Source organism: Tyto alba, unplaced genomic scaffold (assembly GCF_018691265.1).
Source record: "Tyto alba isolate M040663 unplaced genomic scaffold, T.alba_DEE_v4.0 Super-Scaffold_38, whole genome shotgun sequence".
NCBI classification, from domain to species: domain Eukaryota; kingdom Metazoa; phylum Chordata; class Aves; order Strigiformes; family Tytonidae; genus Tyto; species Tyto alba.
In genome coordinates this window covers 32039210-32058136 of record NW_024881313.1, presented here as the reverse complement: position 1 = coordinate 32058136, position 18927 = coordinate 32039210, and the positions used below count along the sequence as shown (strand labels likewise).

Here is an 18927-nt window from a genome sequence, read left to right as displayed (position 1 = left end):
TCTACTTTATTTGTTAATTTAAATTTATTACTAAAAATCTTTAAAAGTTTATATTGTAAAATATCCCTTTATGGTATTACTGAGTCAGGTTTGGTGTCAGGCTAACTTGCAAGTTCACTTTAGAAACCATTGTTTTATATTTTTATTCCTGTCTTCAGAAACAATCAGTGATTTAATGTAACCTTAAAGATAGCCACTTCAGTTGCTTTTTACATCTTTCCCTACAGTACACAGAGGTATTCTCATCTGCAGATCTGACTTTAAAGTAATTACTTATAATTACAGAGAAGAAGTGCATCCAGTGGATTAATCACTCCATTTACATGCTGCTTGAAGGATTACTCTCAGGACAGCTTCACTGCTTTTGCTTGGAAAATGCCAGTTCCACAAGAAAACAAATCTCTCAAGTTAGTAGCAGCTGAGGAGGACTCTGACAACTATTTAAACCCAAAAGATTAAAGAAATGGCACACCCGGTCTTGAGTCAGCATCTGTACCTGTCCTCCTCCTTTTGGGAAATAAAGGTCTGCTAAGTGTGAATAACCAGGAAAATGTCCAGAGGAAGCCTATGCTCCCAGTAGGGCCTAAAAATACATTTGCACAGTTCTGGATCTGAAGGAAACACATCAGTGGTTCATTAAATACAAGGGCAGTGCTTCTGGCTCAGGAAGTCATGTTCTGAAGCCTGGGCAGTCCCTGAAGGAGCTGCCACTGTACACTAACCCTGGTCTTACTCTCCCCAAGCCAACTGGTTTTTTCCCGTGGACTAATTTTTTTTATATATAAATGGTAACTCTATAGAGTTGCCAAAAACCCAGGTCACCCAGAATGGCAGTAATATAACCACATTTAAAGCCACCACAGCATAACTTCAAATGGGCCACCCTGGCTTTGCTAAATGGAAAGGAAGATGTAAACCCCCCCACCCTACCCAGCCACGCTTAGAAAGAGGTGCAGTCATAGCTACCAAAATAATCACCTTAAAGGTTTTTTTCCCACCAGAACCACCCATGACTGAGCTGATCCCCAGTGCCTCATAGATCAACAGCCAACTGGCACTAACACAGCACAAATAGGGACTCAGTGCTCATCACTAACCAAGGCGGCTACTGGAGCAAAAGGCTGAAGACTCTGCATTCCTGCCACCATCACTAGAAGTCTTGAAAAGCTGGAAAGCTCTGCTAAAAGGCCACTGCTGAAGGAAGCCCTTCCATGTGTGATAATCACATGGCTTCCCTCTCATCTTACCACCTGCCAGCTTAAAAATAGCTCTGAAATTAAAAATACGCATTATAAATTGCAAAATTCAAAGTGAAAAGTAGTCTTCAGGTCAAAATGCACATGAAGTGCTTCCATTAATGCGCGCTACCAGCCCCCACAACACAGACACAGGATCTACAGGGGAGAAAACTAGTGAGCAAGGATGAGGTACACGAAAGTGTGCAGCTTCATTGTCGGGGTGAAAATCCGCAATGAGCCATTTGCAGGGGCAACAACCAGCCACTGGACCGGGCCAGGACAGCCGCCATCCCCCTGAGGAGAGGGGAAGGCTGACTCCCGCTCGGGGCCCTCCCACACAGCGCCTTCCCGTGCGCCCACCGCGCCTGCGCACCCACCTCGGCCGCCATCGCCACGCCGGGGCAGCTGCCGAGAGGCACAGAGGCTGCAGGGCCATGGGCAGGTGCAGGGATGAGGTCTGTGAGGTAAAAAAGGAGACAAGAGTTAAAAAAGAGCGACAAGATCCCGGGCTGGGGGTTGAGGCGAGGCCAGGGGCAAGTTGGTGGTGCCTTGAGGTGGCCTGGCCATGTGGGTTGGGCAATAAGGCGCCGCGCCATTGCGGTGCTTCATGTGAGGGGTGGCGGCGGTGGCAGCGCGGCCACTCTGGTCACCCAGAGGAGGGAGGTAGGCTCGAGCCGTAACTCGAGGGGCACCCAGCTGGCTGCGGCAGCGGTGTGAGCGGTGGCTCCTGTTGACCCCGTCCAGCACTGCAGGGTGTCCCCTCACCCTCTGCCAGCCTCCTCCCTGTTGTTGAGCCTTGTTGCAGGTTTTCCTGCTGCACCGATGAGGATGTTGAGATGGCAGCAGAGCAGCCCCAAAGGGGTTGATGGCGTCATCCGTGCTCTGTGTGGGCTGCCTTGCCCACATTAAACTACTCTGTCAGAACAGTTCAATGAGGTTTATCGCTACGGCTGTTTTTCTTTGCTTCAGCATGAAATTCGTGATTACCATTATTCATCTTGAAGCTATCTCGTGTACGTTATGGGCAGCCCATTGGGGATGAGATGAGAGTGAAAAGAGAGAGGCACGGTCAGTGGTTTATGGATCCGGAGTTAACTTCTGTGCCTGGAGTACATGTTAAGCTGTCTCCCATGGAAGGCCTAGGAGAAAACAAGTAAAATTGTAGGTTTCTGTTGTTGGTGAGGCTGTTTCTGCTGAGAAATATTATTCAAGTTCTTGTACACGTCTGTAGAGCCACATGAATCTTGTAAAATCAGCTAAAATTTATCAATAGAGTATCATGATTTTTACAAAGTACAATTTCACATCTTTTAAAATCAGGCAGAAGGGTGGGGAGAAATGGAGGAATAGCTAGATAAGCCCATTCCCTATATAAAAGTAATATATTCTTGTTTATATTCAGTGTTCTGGAAGGCAAGGTTAGCCTTTGGGATTGTTTTTAATTATATTGAAATAAAAATGTGTTTGGGCATGCCAAACTTTTATAGTCCATAATGAGTTTATTGCATATAATAATTATGGGCTCAGTAATTAAAACTTAAAAATTGCTGCTATTTTATTTAATATAAATGATAAATCAAAGATTTAATTTGATTTTTTATAAGTTAAAACTAGGATGTGTTAGAAACATCAATCTTAAATTTTATATTATGGTAATTGTATATTAGGCTTTAAGTGTGGGAGTTGCATGTGTATAAAAACCTTTGACAAGTCGAAAATATTGGCTGAGACCATAATTTCTTTTAATTTTGTATCATATATATGGTTTTTAAATTGTTTAACAATAATTATTCAAGTTGCAGGAGGTTTTTTTTCTTTTTAGGGCCACTTCTCCGTGCAAGAGACAACAGCAGTGTCTACAGTTACTTTACAGGATCATATAATACACAGTCATCAGCTCCAGTATCTTTCATTAGCAGATTCTTTTAAGTCAAGGACAAGGAATACCATTTACAAAACCGTGAATGAAAAAGTGGTCAGAGCAGTAGTAGATACTGGAGTAAGAAAAAAGTGCTCACCACAAAAACAAGGAAGATACAGAAAGGAGTATGTTCTTGATCCCAGTCCTCCACAGCTAACATTATGTAAACCATTATATTCTGATTTGTGAATTTTTCTTTTTATTTAAAATAAACTAAAATGAGAAATAAAAGCTTTCTTTTCAATAAGATAATTTAATGCTAAACAGCATAAAAACATTATTTAAAGTTTGTCAAAATTCAGCAGTTTAGGCCATCAGGTAAACAATGGAATTACCATCAGTGGCTTGAATGTATCTTCTCATATTTGAAATGTAATAAAAAACATATTACTGTGACAATGAAGGTAAAAATGAATAAGCCAGTGCATCTGGATGAAGAAGAATTCTTCATTAAGGGATGGGAAATCTTTTATACTTTTTTTAATGTTTTGTATAGTGATTGTCATAACTTTCTTTACCTTATAGTCTTAAGCAACCATCAGTGATTTTGATAGAGCATTTATTTGGGGGAATGTTTTAGTATTAAGATTTTTTTAAAGTCTATTTGAAATGGTTTGGTTTATTCCTTCTTCAGTAAAATGACATATACTATGCATTAAATGTATTCTTTGTTAATGTATACCCACCTTTACTCAAAGTTAAAAAGGTTTGTTTTTACAATGGTCCTGGGGCTAAACCCAGGAAGAATTAACACCTGTAGATAAATACCTTTTTCAAATTTAGAAGCAAACATGCAACAAGATAAAAGTCACAGATGTGAGGGCTTGGAATGATGCCTGGTGAGAAAACTCACTTTTAAATAGTATTATAATAATACAGTTGTACAGCAGCGACAGACAATATTGCTTAAAAAAACAAAACCAAGGAGCATCTTAACAGACCAGGAGACTAAATGTGCTTCCCTCCTATTGGTTTCAATCTTGTATTTCCCTTTTCTAAAGGTTTCAACAGTATTCTTGCCATGATCATCTTCGTGTCTCCATCCTTTTGGTTGTCTTGATTTGGCATTTCTTAAAGGACCTTGTGGCTTCACAATTCGCAGTTTTAAGCATAACAAACTTTCATCATCAATAATATTTGTTTTATTTATTCTTTTTCATAAAAATGCCCTTAGGTGCTTCTGAAGATCATGTTGCCTTTGCTATAGTAACTGTCACACTAGTTCCAGCTCTAAAGAGAACCATGTAAATCAATGAGGCTCCATACAAGCACAGGCATCTGCCTTTGGAATCAGTTGAAGGTTAAGAGGGTAACTTAAGATAATACACAACAAGTGAGTATAACAAGTGATAGGACAAACGTAGTAAGACAAGGTGATTATTACTATGTTTACATGGTTATAGTTCTAAAGATGGGAGAATTTCTACTTTGGTTAGTTTTGAACAGTAATTTGAAAGAGTAGAGGATAGTGGAGGGGGCGGAAATAGCAGAGAGGTACTGGTGTTAAAGCAAATGTAAATAATGAGTGACTGTGGAAGCTAAAGGTTGTGGTGAAAAAATGCAGCCCAAGTGTGAGCATGTTCTCTGCAATTATAAGAAAGACGAAGTATTTTCTCTTTAAATCACAGCATTGACTGAAATGTCCCATATGAATGCTCGTGCAAGTGATTCAAAAGAATGTGCTGAGAGATTTTTAAAAATTGCAATTGTTTCTGGGTTTTGCTTATTAGTATTTTCACCTATAGTCTCACATTATTTTAAAATTCTTGTGTCAAGCTTTCTCTTCTTAATAAGAACTGTGTGGTTTAAACCTTACAGCTGTGAATCAACTTGGAAAATGTAACTTTTTCTTCTTGAGTTTGTGGACAATCAAAGAAAATAGCACAGGCCTCTATCATTAAATTTTTCTCATTTAGGGACTCGAGTCCTAAAATCAAATAATAACAGTTTAAAGGTTAATGTATGTAATCATTTTAGGACAAATAACTCAGTTGTAAACGGGCGTGTCAGTAAATGTGTTGGGCTTGTAAACTTGATGCATAAGGATGAAAACTCTTGAATGTCTTGGGCTGTGATAAATGTAGGCTCTCATTGCTTGCATTTATTCAAAGTGCTGCTTTGAGATATCTTCATAGAGCCTTTTGCTTCAACCACATACCCTTCTTGTGTGTCCTGCTGCCAGTTTTCCTTCATCAACTATGTTGTATAAAAGCTTTCCTTCTGAACACCTCTATAGCCTGTCCCTCACAAATAAACCATGTGGTTTATATTATTTAGAAGTTACTTTTTGCCACCAATCTCTTCCTATTTCACAGCTTTAATCATCCATTTGTGAAAGTTTTAAATAAGCATTTTTTCTTACCCTGGGGGTATACAAAAGGCTTTCCACAAAGCCATCTCATTGTCTTCCTTAAAACGGCCTCTGACCACAGTGTTTGGAAGAAAATCAAGGGCAGGCATTTTTTACGTTGTGATACTGTCTTTCATGCTGTGACTGGTTTGCTGTCTTGTTCACTCCCTGTGTATCCAGATTTTGTCATCGTAAAGACCATCACCTGTGTATACTGGACAGTCAAAATGGGATCTTGTTTCCTTACTCATTCATTGATAGCTCAGGTATTACTGTCAGATGAAACTTTGTATATGTTTTTATTGAAACTTTTATCATGTATTTTATAATTTGATTCTTCTTTTGTGGCAGAAACACTGGTCTGTGTGATATATGTCCTTCAAGAGTTGAATGGTCAAGAGGGAGAGCACTCCTGGTTAGGAAAACTTCTTTGTCACTCAGCTACCAATTTCAGCAATTCATGCATAAGCTTTAAGCAAAATACATGTTCTGAACTAGTTTTTAGACTCTAAAAATTTTGCAGGATCCTTCATATTTTTCTTAAAGCTCATATTATTTTTCACCATCAAGAGCACTAGATAAAAGTATTTTACTGCACCAGAATTGATAGACAACACTATTTTATGTTAATACAGTGTATATTTTACATTCTTAAATTACGATGCTGTAAATACACACGTATGCACTTTGCTGCTTGACACGGAGTGGTTTGAATCGTAGCCCATAGCCTGCAGGCAGAGCTGTGAGCTCCTGCACGTGTGGAGGTACTGGATTTGTGTCTGGGTGTTGAGTTGTCCAGAAACTGAAACAGTGTGCCTCTGAGACAGTTCATATATGACTACCGATGTCATCTACGGTATTCATTGATTCAAATTTTCTTTTGATACTTAGGTTTACATGCTTTGCTTACATTTGACTTGATACATTTACAAGGATAACAAAAATAACAAGGTGAGGTCTATGTGAACCAAACCATACGTAGAGAAACCACTTCCCACATTGTTCCAAAAGCATAAATTGACCCAGCTTCAAATCTCAAAGCCATCCTGTTGTTCTGAGATATGGAATCAAATTGATTTACGTTTGAAGGATGTCATGAGCTCACAAGGAAATAGGTTAGGCAGATAGTTCAAATAAAGGGAAGAAAGTACTCCTTACAATTCCTTTAGTACCTCACAAAAGTTCTGTAAAAAGATCAAAGATAGTTCTGTGCAAATTTTAAATGATTAATGATGTACATCTGTAGATGGATGAGCTCAGGAGCAGAATTTTTGTCTCAGAAACTAACAAATTTTATCCTAGAATAATGAGATAATTGAGCACGTGGATCACCAAAACCTGGTTCTTTGGTTTGTTAGGATTCTTTTTCTCTTCATGACTAACTAGTATAATGGCTTTGGATACACAAGTTGTCTGATGGGGTTTGAAAGTTTATACAGAACAAGTAAGTGCTGCCTACTAATGTCTGATTTATGCAAAGATTTTGGTACGAATGAAGGAGTTAAGCCTTTCCTTCCCATTTAGAACTAAAACTCTCATCTAAGTATCATCAGCTTGCGTTCTATTGCATGTCCCTCTTCCTTTCTTGTTTTAGCAAATGTCACTGAGGCCTCACCCTGGACTATTTTTATTGGCTTATTACACATACCTTGGACATTCCTCCACTGACTTTGGTCAGTCCACACAAGCTGCTTCCTCTGGTTTTCAAAGATGACAAACGTCTATTCTTTGCTGCACCTACTAGCATCTCTTTTTACTACTGAGATACTGACACATGATTTTATCTGTCACTTGTGGGGGCAGAGGGGAATATTGTAAGTATTTTCACTGATTCCTTCTTTGAGAAGGCAGAGATTTCATAAGGACATGCAGCAAGGCACCGCACAGTTATCATCTGAGATCAACAAGCTCAGCTGTCACAGTGACACTATCACTGGTGTCTCATGACCATCTCTTTGTTCCTTTACGCTCTTCATTTCTCTTGTGTCTGTCACAGTTTCGCTGTACTTCAGTATTTTGCACCAGCAACAGTTTTTTATTATACTGCTGTAAGAACACAAAAATGCAATGCTGAAGAAAAACCTTTGACGATTTAAAGCTAACAGAGATTTTGTTTATATTGATGGTTTGAAGTTACATTGTTGTGCATTGTTACATTTTCCAGGTAATAATTCCCATCTTAATGGCTGTGAGAAGGTATCAAAATAAATTCACGTTGCTTGGCAAATAAAAGTTTACATTTTTAAAAATTTCCTGTATAAATCCTGTATGTAAGAGAGGTTCTGCCAATTACTGAATAGCTAATTAATCATAAGAAGTATGTTGCCTGCCAGTGGTTTGTCTGATGATAGATTTTTATGAAGTATCTGTATAAAATTTTTAAATAAGTGCATCATCAATGAATTTCACATGAAGAGAATCAATTGTCTGTATCTGTCAACGGGTTTTATTCAGTGATTTTTTGTTGTTATTGTCTACAACTCAGAAATTAGGCCTCGTTGAGCCTCCTTCCCTGCCACTACCTGCTGAAGAATGGATAAAAATAAAGCAAAGATCCATACAGCATGGAGACACCATCCAGCCTTGTGCAATACACAGGGAAGAATTTGCACTTTAACCTCATGTACCTGTATACCTGTGTAGTTGTGTGGACTACACAATTATATATAATATTTTTTTTGCAGAATTATTGCTAAAAATCATTAGCTGGAGGAAGAAAGGAAGAAAACATTCTACTGTAAGAAATCATTTAGCATTTAATAGCTGGACCCAGCAATCAGTGACCAATTCAAAGTATTTTGGACATGACATGGTAGAGAAAGGTTGGTAGTGCTTGTTCACTTCTGAAGTTATGACAGTAGAGGAGAAGTTAATCAGCCTTTTATCTGTTCTTACAAAGCAGATGTAGGCTATATTCTGCTTCATTTAAACTCTTCTTAGATAAGATCCTAGCCTTCATCAGAATGGTGAATATTCACTAATTGTACAATTTAAGATATATTTTGTTTTCCCACAAGTTTTGTTAATTGCAATTTAGTTCAGCAGTTATTTCTATTTGGAAAATGGAAGTAGGTGTAGTCTTAATACCAGTCAGATACTACCTTAGGTTATCTGACAAAATGCTTGCATTTTACCTTCCTGGGTTTATTCAGTGCATGTGTGTAGCATAAGCATAAATACATCATGCATTATTAGATTATCTCATCTATCTTGAAAATACTAAGCAAAAGGGACAAGTGACTGATTGAAGAGGGGTGCTGCTTCAGAGGGGTGCTGATGGTAATTAGAAGGATTATCCCAACTGCTTGCAAGTTTCTTTCCACAGTGCATCTTGGGGTGTTTTTTTCTGCCTGTTTTCCCTTTTAATTTTTCTTGAAGACTTTTCCAGCCAAGTCTGTGATGTGAATCAAGGTCTTTTAATAACCTTAGATACAGGGCTTTTGCTTGTTTTTACATCAACATTAACTGAAGATGTAAAATTGTCCACAGACAGGTGGGATGGATCTGGCAAAAGACCATTCTGCCAGTTTCTGGCTACCCTGAAAATCTAAAGCTTGACAAGAGAGAGCAAAAGACAGCACTCATTAAAAAGGTTACTTCAGATTTGGCACAAAAAGGGAAATGCCTGTGGAATTCTTTTTGTCCTCAGTGTTTCGTTAGCTTTCCTCCCTCAAGGGAAAAAAGCCACTGTATCTGAAAGCTTTCCCTTCAGCTGGCTGCTAGCCATTAATCCTTTTGTGTTTGCCAGCTCAATAGTGCACACTACTCGTTCTGGTTTTCACTCCTTTCCCAGTTTTTCCTTCCTCTAAGAGCCAACTGCCTTTTTTGTCCAACTCTATATCTTTTGTCAGGATGGAGATGATCAGCATTTGGTGGGAATTTAGGTCAGATAAAGGTGAAGTTTTCTTGTAGCCTGTGAACATGCTTTCTCTTTTTTTTTTTTTTTGTATGTGTGAAATGCTGCATTTGATGTATATCACTTCTTGAAATATAGCGTCTATGTGGGGAAAAGGGAAAAAGATTAATCAGCTTTCATTTTAAGTACTTGTTTTAAAATCTTTTTGTCCATTCAGTAGTAGTTGGCATTTCTTGCTTTCTGCCACTCCATGTGTTGCTAACACAAAATTCACACATTGGTTTAAGATTTAATATATTAAGTAATTTTTATGGAAGACTAATTTTATTTTCACTGGAAAGACTTCAGTAGTAACAGAAAGAAACTGATGACCTTTCACGCAGTCAGAATTTTTCTTGTCGGCATTTTTTACTTTTTTACAGCTTTTAGAATGTTTTAAAGTCAGGTTTTGTTGTTTTTTTTTTTTTCCTTTGAAAAACAGGTGCTGCTTTCATGTTCTCATGTATTCCGTAAAGTGAGTACATTTTTATATAACTATTCAAGCATATAATACATTAGTATTTTAAACTACTTAAGTGAATATCTTAATGAATTAAAAGCAATCATCTTGAAAAGTAATTTTGATTCCATATTTTTATGGTAAGAAATATAATTTAAGGCTATTTTATGATGAAGCACTTTATTCTGTTTTATTACCTTTTCTAGAACCATACGGGAAAACATAGTTTGTAACTGAGCTATACAATTGTACACTAAGCAGGAATAGTTTAATTCATGAAGTTTCATGCAAATATATGGAGATTTACAAATTTCTTTTAACATTTTATTTATAAAAATATACCTCTTATAGAGTGTTCACGGATTGATGAATAAACCATTTTTATATTCTGTAATCTATCCTGTTTCATCTGTTCCAGTGATATGAAATATATCGTACATAATTGCAATTCTTTTTTCAGGCATGCCTGAAAGCTTTTGAAAAATTTACAGGTAAAAAGTCTTGTCCTATGTGTAGAAAAGAGCAGTATCAGACCAGAGTAATACATGATGGGGCACGTTTGTTTAAAATACAGTGTGCTATTAGGCAAGCCTTACTTCTGCTACAGGTGTTGTCACTGGACAATATTTCTAAATAATGTTCCAAATGGGTTAAAACTTTAATATAATAAGGAACCAGACAGAATGAATGCACTACAAAAGTTAAAGTTTTTTAAAAATGCATAAAATGATTGTTTCGTATAAATAGTACAAGTTTATAAATTTGAGTTTCCTATTCTTGAGCAAAATTGTGTCTTACAGAATTCAAGCTTACTGGAGGGCATATATTGTTAGAAAATGGTATAAAAACTCCAGAAAATCAGTGCCTCCTAAAGATAGCAAATTAAGAAAACAATTCTTTGAGAAAAAGGTTGTGTTGCATTTGCTTCTTTGGTTTGATTCAGCCCTCTTAAATCAAAACTCCTGAATATCACCTCTCTACCTTTTCATTTATTCCTTCTTATTCATGTCAAACAGGCAGCACTGGAGGCACTCGGTTGTTTGTTAGTCTGTTCATTCCATCCTCTTTACAGTGTAGAAGTAAGGAAAATAATTTAAATATTTAATTTTAAGGCCTGCCTTTTGCCTAGGCCAGCAATAGTGGGCTTTTTATGAGGCCCTGTATTTCCCTTCTGTTTTTGATAAATCGCAGTAATCTGTTTTCTTATAGAATTATATGAAGGGGGTATAGTAAGGGGAGAAATAAATAAAACCATAAACAATCCTAACTTCTTTTCACTGTCATTCTTTTTTCACTGGACACTGAACTGGATAGATTCCATTCCATAGCTTTGTCCTTCCCTAACTTCTGCTCAGAAGCAGACTGTAATAAATTAGGGTCCTGACCCCACACAAATGAGGCCAAATCAGGTGCGAGCATTTTGCAATGACCCTGCTTGCCTTTTAGCACACAGCTGCTGCAGTCCCTGTGCAATCCTCAAGTCCTCCTTTGCCATCTTACAGTCTTCCCCCAGTTTAGTAACAGCCAGCCCAGCTCAACTTTTCAGGAATGAAAACTGCTCTAACCCATCCTCAGCAATTACCAAAGCGTCTGTCCCTCAGGGAGCGAGAGAAGCCATCTTCCAGTCCAGATTACCGAGCAGCCTGGTTAACAGAGATTAATAAAGCCACACAAGAAGCCATTTAAATGTAGCTAGTCTGTGCAACTACGAAAAGACTCTTACCCGAGTTGCAAGCTAAATCAGTGGTAGGTTTAAACCCATACTTAAATTGATTGCTTAGTTGTTTTTTTTTTTTTAAATCACTGCTTTAGCTAAACAGAAGAGCGTTTGCAGAAAAAGACTTGTTACTGTCTGTCATTATTTCTCACGCCTGCTTGGTTGTATCCTGTCCGAGGAGAACTCTGGAGGCAAAGACCCTCTCTTGCTATATTACATATTTATGTATGACGGTAAGATTGGTACCCGAAAGGTGATCTGGCAGTCTGATGCAACAAAGCTGGTACCACTGTGCTGCCTGTGTGGTAACAGCAGAAGGGGAGAAAGAGGAAATACTGTTCTCAGCCTTAATCCTGAGACAGCTTGCTGGTTGCTATGCTACCTCTGTAATCAATGCAAAGTCCGTCCCTGTAACAGAGAAAATTAACATGGAGGTAACTGAAGAAAGCTAAAGTTACACTTGAAAGTGCTCAAACACTTAAGTTTGGAAGAAGTGAAACATGCGGTGGATTGTGACTGTCCTCAAGTAGCATGATGAGAACAGACAACAGAAACACTTAGATTTTTCTGCATGGATGGCTGGGGAAACAGTTGTATGCTTCTTTCACAATAAGATTGTCAGTTTTCTGGGGGCTCATGATACTGTGCTTAGCTATAAACAGGGTCTCAGTAAAGGGAAGTTGAAGAAGGCTTCTGAATATGCTGAAAGTTGCAGCTGAATGTCATTTGTTAAAATTTCTGTGACTGAACTTCAGATGGCGACAGTGGCACTCTGTCAAGCTACCTACAATGGGCTGGCTTCCAGGGCCCCTACCTTAGATACCTGTTCTAGGGAGAAACAGCCTGATAGACTGCCCACAGTTCATCCCATGGTTATACACCATGGGAAAGTCTTCATTTAACATCATTTCCATACATAGTCCACAGCATGAGGAAATCATCCTCACATCTAACACCTAAGGATTTTGCAGGGAAAAAAACGGGCACTGCTTTTTCACCTTATATTAAGGATTCATTTATAAAGTCTTCTCATATGGAACAGCCAGGTTTAAATGAATTCAGTACCAATTGTGATTAAAGGATATATAATTATTTTTCTTAGTGGCTTTCAAGTGGGAATGGTAGATGAGTTTTCCTGCTGTTTGCTCTTATACTTTTAAGTGTTGGCAATGAAAACACTAAAGAAATTTTTCACAAGGATCTATCCACTTTCAGATGCTAAAAAGCTTTTCTAAAATAAATTTTAGCTACTCAAAATTGTGCTGTGCCTTTAAAATGTCACTCCCTAAACATTAGCATAATCAAATGACATCACAGTTGGAAAAAAAAATCTAGCTTTTAATAACCCTAGATTCTCTGGAAAGATCACAAAGGTTAAATGTCAAGTTTCATAAACTTAAATAAATACCACAAAATAAAAAACAAGGTCTGAAATATTAGTACTAGGAAGGACATATATTACTTGTTTTAGGGTGTTACAGTAGCCCCTTATTACACCTTTCATTAAAATTTTTAATAATATAGATCAAAGGAGATAAGAAAGGTCACTGAAACCAAAGCAGGCTACTTTTTAGCACTACTATACACAGAGAGCAGGGTGTTGCTTCAGCATGTTAGGTAGTGAATTTCTTTGATCCTACCTATAAATGTCACTTCTGTATGTCATTTAATTGTGGTATAGTCTTTTATTGGTGCAATTAAGTCTTTTCAAATGCATTACATTATCTCCAGCTTCGCTAAAAATCTTGCCATTGTTTAGGAAGGAGGTAAGTCATTGTGAAATGATGTGGTTGACTTTAGTTTCTTCCTCCCCCCTCTGCATGATTTCTCCCAACGATTTTAATTTAAATCTCACCAAACAGGATAATGGTCCTGGAATTTGTTTAGTCGTTTGACTTCCTTTATCACATGGAGATGGTAAACATTCTGTTGCTAACTTGAAGTGGCTCCAAGCAGCAAAACTAGGAGGATATTAAACCAGTAAAAGCTTATCAACTGATTCATTGATATGCTGTAAATTCCAGCCTTTTCATTTTACTTTTGAGGGTTGCCATAAGTCAACACATTAGTAAGCAATTTGCTGACATTGGATCACTTAAAAAGGCTTCCCTGTGGACAAAGTTCACCCCGGTGCTTTGTTTCATCGTTTTATTTTATCATAGTCTTGTACAGATGACTGATGTAGTTTTGCATACCGATAGAGTATTTCAAACATTCAGTTTATACCATTCTATTCAAGTTTTAAAAGTCACAGACATAAAATAGAGAGGCATAATGTTTTCAGAAATAAATTACTCAGTTTCAGATGTTCCAGGAAAAAAAAAAAAAAAAAGCTATTCAGGATTATGCATTAAAACACAGCAGGCTTTAGTCGTTAAATCCTGGAACATGTTAACACTAACAAATTATACAAAATACTTATTTCCTTTCTGTTCACATTGATAGTTCTCATTGGTTTGCCTGTTAGCAAAAATTTTGGGTTACATTTCTGTTACACTTTTTTTTCTTTCCAACCTTAGACTTTATTTACTGATTGACAGATATGGGTTGGGTCAGGTCATACTGCAAAAAATACAGGAGTAGCTCAAAGCAGATAGTATCTTAGCAGCAGGGGAACTTAACAGATCAATGTCTCGGGCAGAAGAGTTTTCCTCTATTTTTACAGTTTCTGCTCAAGGAGGCTCACGAGAGGACTGGCAGGCTCACTTAGTGCAATGGGGTGCAAGCTCAGGGAAGAAATGGAGAGCTTCTCCCTGCCGAGGGGAGAGGGCACAAGCAGCCCAGGCGCGGACAAGGGGTCGCTGTTTGCTTAATGCACCCCCTGCTTTCAGCTCTCCTTGGTTAGTTTTCCTCAGCAGCCTGTCTAGTCAGAGTGTAGTTCATAAAGAGAGGCCCAGTCCTGAAACCAACCCTGTAGTGTTTGCAGTGCTCTCACATTCACAGAAATAGACACTGGATAAGGGCGGAGTTAAAACACAGTTGCTTTTCCTCAAATGTTGGGTCCTGAGAGGCTATTAGAAAGCATCATCATGCTTGCTGTAGCTTCCTATTGCATCCCCCTAGCCTTCTTATGAAAACGATTCAGGTGTGTGCAAGTTTGATACCGATGTAAGTGAAGACCGAGCATAAATCAGGACCAAAAGTGCAAATGGACCAACCTTTATTTGATGTTGAACAGAATCCATGAATGATATAAGGTTTAGGTGTAATCTTAGTCTGTTCTTCCTGAAGTCAGCTTTTGAAATTAAATCCGTAAGAGCAGTTAAAATTGCGATGTGGAATAGATTCAGTTCTAGAACCTAGGTAACAACAGTTCAGATAAAACATACTAGGACTGTTATTGTTTAATTAAATACATAATCCCATTAAAATATTAAAGACATAACCTGATTAAAGTGTAGTGCATTAGTATTTCATGTCTCATTCAGGAAGCCCACAGTGTCATCGCTGAGGATTGTTTGGAGACCACAAAGTGTAAATATTGAAGGAGGCCTGTGGTAGGATTCTTGTTTGTTTGTTTTTTTGTTTTACACATACCACTGAAGGTCAGTGTGCATGCTTCTGTGGGATAGAATCAGATTTTTTTCTTTCTTGTCAGTGAACAAGGGAGGGGAACACAAGATTACCATCTGCTCTTTGCTAGACATAGAATTCTCTCACAGTACAGAAAGGGCTGCTGCTTTTCCCATCATATGATTTAAATACATACACTATACAAGGGGGCTCAGGTGATTTTTTTCTTTTTTTTTTCCTTTTTTAAGTTATGTTAGTTAACACTGATGTACCAACTTGGTAACTAAATCCGATTTGTATTGACAAATGGATACATCCTTTCAATATACTGTTGTATTAGGGATCATGTGGAAGTACAGTAAGTCATAATAGGTTTCAGTTAGCAGTGAATCAGACCATAAAATAAAAAGAATACACAGGATCAAATCTGACATCAAGCAACAAACAACTTGCCCTACACGATGGTTTTCACCATCTCCCCTACCTGGAAGTTTCTAATCGTTTCTAAAGTCTTTATTGAGAAACATTATTGGTTTCACTGGAAGACACTTTCATACTTGCACATTATATGGACGTAATTTAAAAAACATTAACTGGTGAGGTTTTTCCATAGTTTTAGAAGGAAATTTAGGAAATTCAAAGTTTAAATGAGACCTTAGAATGTTAAGTGAGCTTTTCAGATAGTTTCTGTGGGGTTTTTGTGGGATTCAGGCTGATTCCTTCGGGTCTAAAAAAGTTCACTTTGAATATTCTGATATGCGCTATGAGCAGTTCATTAGCAGTTGTAAAGGAGCACAGGTCCTGGTAGAGAAAAGCTACCCAAAAAAAAGATGAAATGAAACAATAGGAAAGTGTTCAGGTATCATCAGGCTGTCTGACCCTGACAACAGCCCTTCTGCCACCTCACCTCTCACCTCCCATTCCATCCCTCCTGGGAAGACAGCTCCCTGTTTTCCTGTCAAGTTTTCACTCACAGGAGTGCACCGAGAGAAAGGCTCACAGTGCATGCTCATGGTGCAGGTGTTGAAATGTTCCTTACAACTGCTGAAAGCATTTACGAGCAGAGTCACAAAAGACAAGTCGAAGACTTGTGTGACTCCCTACAGAACTTTCAGATACTGTGGTAACAACGAGAGAAAGTGGCCACAGTGAATTGGGATTGCACTCAAGGAGCTGATTAAGGAAAGCATTCATTGCTTTTAGGTATTTATTTTGCTGAACACAGATGGGAGTATCTTCAGATATGACCGCCAGATTGCTTAGGCCTATGTGCAATATGCAAATACATATTTAAGGCAGTAGGACATAAAAGTCTGTATCAAGGACAACACCCGAGATGCCTCTTCTCACACTGGTTATCGTGCCTTTAACCCCACAGCAGATGCAATGGGTTCCCATCAAATAACCAATGCTCAGCTAAGTTCTGGACTTCCTTTCTCTAACACAGCTGTACCCTCTGTGCTGCACCTGTATGGGTTAAGAATAGCACAACCATCTTGGGAAAGTTCAGTGATGAAAATCCTGTGTTTTCTCTGAAGGACAGTGGTCCAACAGTAGAGTCTGGGGACCTGATGCTTCTAACCTCTAAATCAGCTCTGGACACCAGCTGCAAATTGGAACAATATTCCATAGATCACGTCATGTGGGTCAGGCTCACTTGTCCAATCACTCACAGTTCATTCACATATGAACTACCTGTAAGTAACTCCAGATCTAACAGCAGTCGTTTTTCTCTTCAGGTTCAACAAATCAGCAACTGACTGTTGAGTTCTTATGACATCAACCTAGATGGATTTTTTTCTGAAATAGATTCTTCTGTAGCCACAAGTCAAGATGTGTTTCAGCAATTGACAGGAAAAGAAGTATTATTAAGTGAAACTGACTGGGAGAAGATCCAGATGCAGGTTGGTTGGCTTTTCTTTCCTTTTAAAGTACATTTGCATTTATAAGCTCTTTTATGCTCTTTCTAGGCATGGCAGTCTTTTCAGCACAATTGAGTGTTTTCTGTTTTCTTAAATTTTGGTCCATCTGTTCCAAACCAGAAATATTAAAAGCTTTTACAGTTCAGAGGTTTACCTCAGCAGCATCTCTGTTCTACTCAGGTATCGAGCCCAAAGCAGCTGCAGACAAAACTGAGACTCAAAATGTTAATAGTTTCTCAAAATATGTTACAGTCAAAATTTGAACATTTGAATTCGCATACTGCCGATATGTTTACCTTCCACTGTTTCACTACAGGTTGGTCTGGTTTTACTCAGGCAGTTCAGCAAGAGATATTTGACTGTCCTATCTGTGTCATGCCACTCAGTCCAACAATTCATCCTGGTCATCTCTCTCCTGGTAACAGCAATCAGTTTTCACAACAGACTGTTCTGCTTTCTCGTTCATAGTTGTTTCATCATACCTGTCTTCAAGCATTTGCAGAGTTTTCCTTGGGAGAGTGACATATTAGTCCTCTATGTCACTCATATTATCAAAAGAAATTCCTCAGATTTGGTACATATAGCTCATAATGAACTACCTCGTAGATCATAGCTGACGACACATGCACTTCTAACTCCAGAGCCTTTTCAGAGCCAGATCTTCCAAGAACAAATGATTTTGTATGGACAATGGTACTCACCTTGTATTTAGAGAAAGAAAAGTTAGAAGGATGATGTTGCTTCCCTTTCATACTCGGTTTCACCATTAGTCTTCCAGCATTTTCATTCTTCCTCCCTCTGTCACTCCCACCTTCCTCCATTTTCATTTCCCTTTCCCAAAATAAGCCACAGTTGTTTCAGGCTTTGTGTTCATTCAAGCAATATCCTGGTATTATCCCTCACCTGTTTTTTTTACACCTGATTTGCTGCAGCACAGGTTCCCATGTCCCACAAGGGCTGCTGCTACTGACTGCAGCTGGTAGTTGTAGCAAGAAAAACTTTTTTTTTTTTCCTTTTTCTTCAGCCACGTTTACTAACCAGAAGCCTGGCTGCTGCTTCTGCTTGAATGACTGACCAATTCCAGAGCTGTAGGTAGATAAAACTGGCCCTCAAAGATGCATGATCATTTCAGAACGTCAGAGAACCTGGAACCACAGTATGTACTGACCACTTTCAAGAGAAACAAAAGCATGATTATGACTTCTCAGCTATGCATTGCTGAAACAAAGTCAGGTCACCACAGGTAGTTTATAAGAAAAGTACAAGGACATAAAGACAGAAATCAGAAGGTAAACCAAAATGAAATAGCAACATATCAAGGTAACAAGAAAATTCATTTTGCATAAAAAGGCAGTAACTGATCAGACGGATTGCTTCCCAGTAATACCAGCAAGGTCAAATTGTCTCATGCGTTGAGGTGGTCACCACAATACTAGGTGTATGGGTTTACAGTTTTAAGCTGGAAGTGGGAAAGGCTGTATAAGAAGATTGTCAGAGAAAAAGTGCTTTACAGATCGGTTGCTGATTGACTCTGCTTTTGGGCAGCCAGAAAGCTGCCTGCAGGGCTTTCAGAGATGGCTGTGAGAACTTGTGAAGATTGTGTGACACACTGATAAACCTGTCTTGAAATGGGGGAGGAGGGAAGAAATCCTAGAGAAATGCAGAAATTAGTTTCACTTTATTTCCCAGAAAAACACTGGTACAAGAAGAGAATCATATCAAGCCAATTCAGTTTGTTTCTGTAACAAGACACGGTCCTGCAGATGAAGCAGAAAACATCATAAAAAATTAAAGTGCAAAATATACACTCATGTAGGAATAACTTCGTGTATGAGATGACTCACATCTTATGCACATAGCATCTAGAGATATAGAAAAACATCCAGAAGTATATTTGAGAACACAAGCTCA

The 18927-nt window shown here is 38.3% G+C and overlaps 1 protein-coding gene across 1 annotated transcript; it reads left to right on the top strand.

The window, feature by feature from the left end:
- The first annotated feature begins 1471 nt into the window (after positions 1 to 1471).
- Positions 1472 to 17960, top strand: RNF32 (ring finger protein 32). The gene is given in 8 exon segments (XM_033009676.2): positions 1472 to 1702; positions 3061 to 3320; positions 7988 to 8132; positions 9847 to 9879; positions 10325 to 10449; positions 10665 to 10773; positions 16834 to 16998; positions 17353 to 17960. Coding segments are annotated over 8 exon segments (1254 nt in total). The 3' UTR covers positions 17539 to 17960.
- Positions 17961 to 18927: the final 967 nt, after the last annotated feature.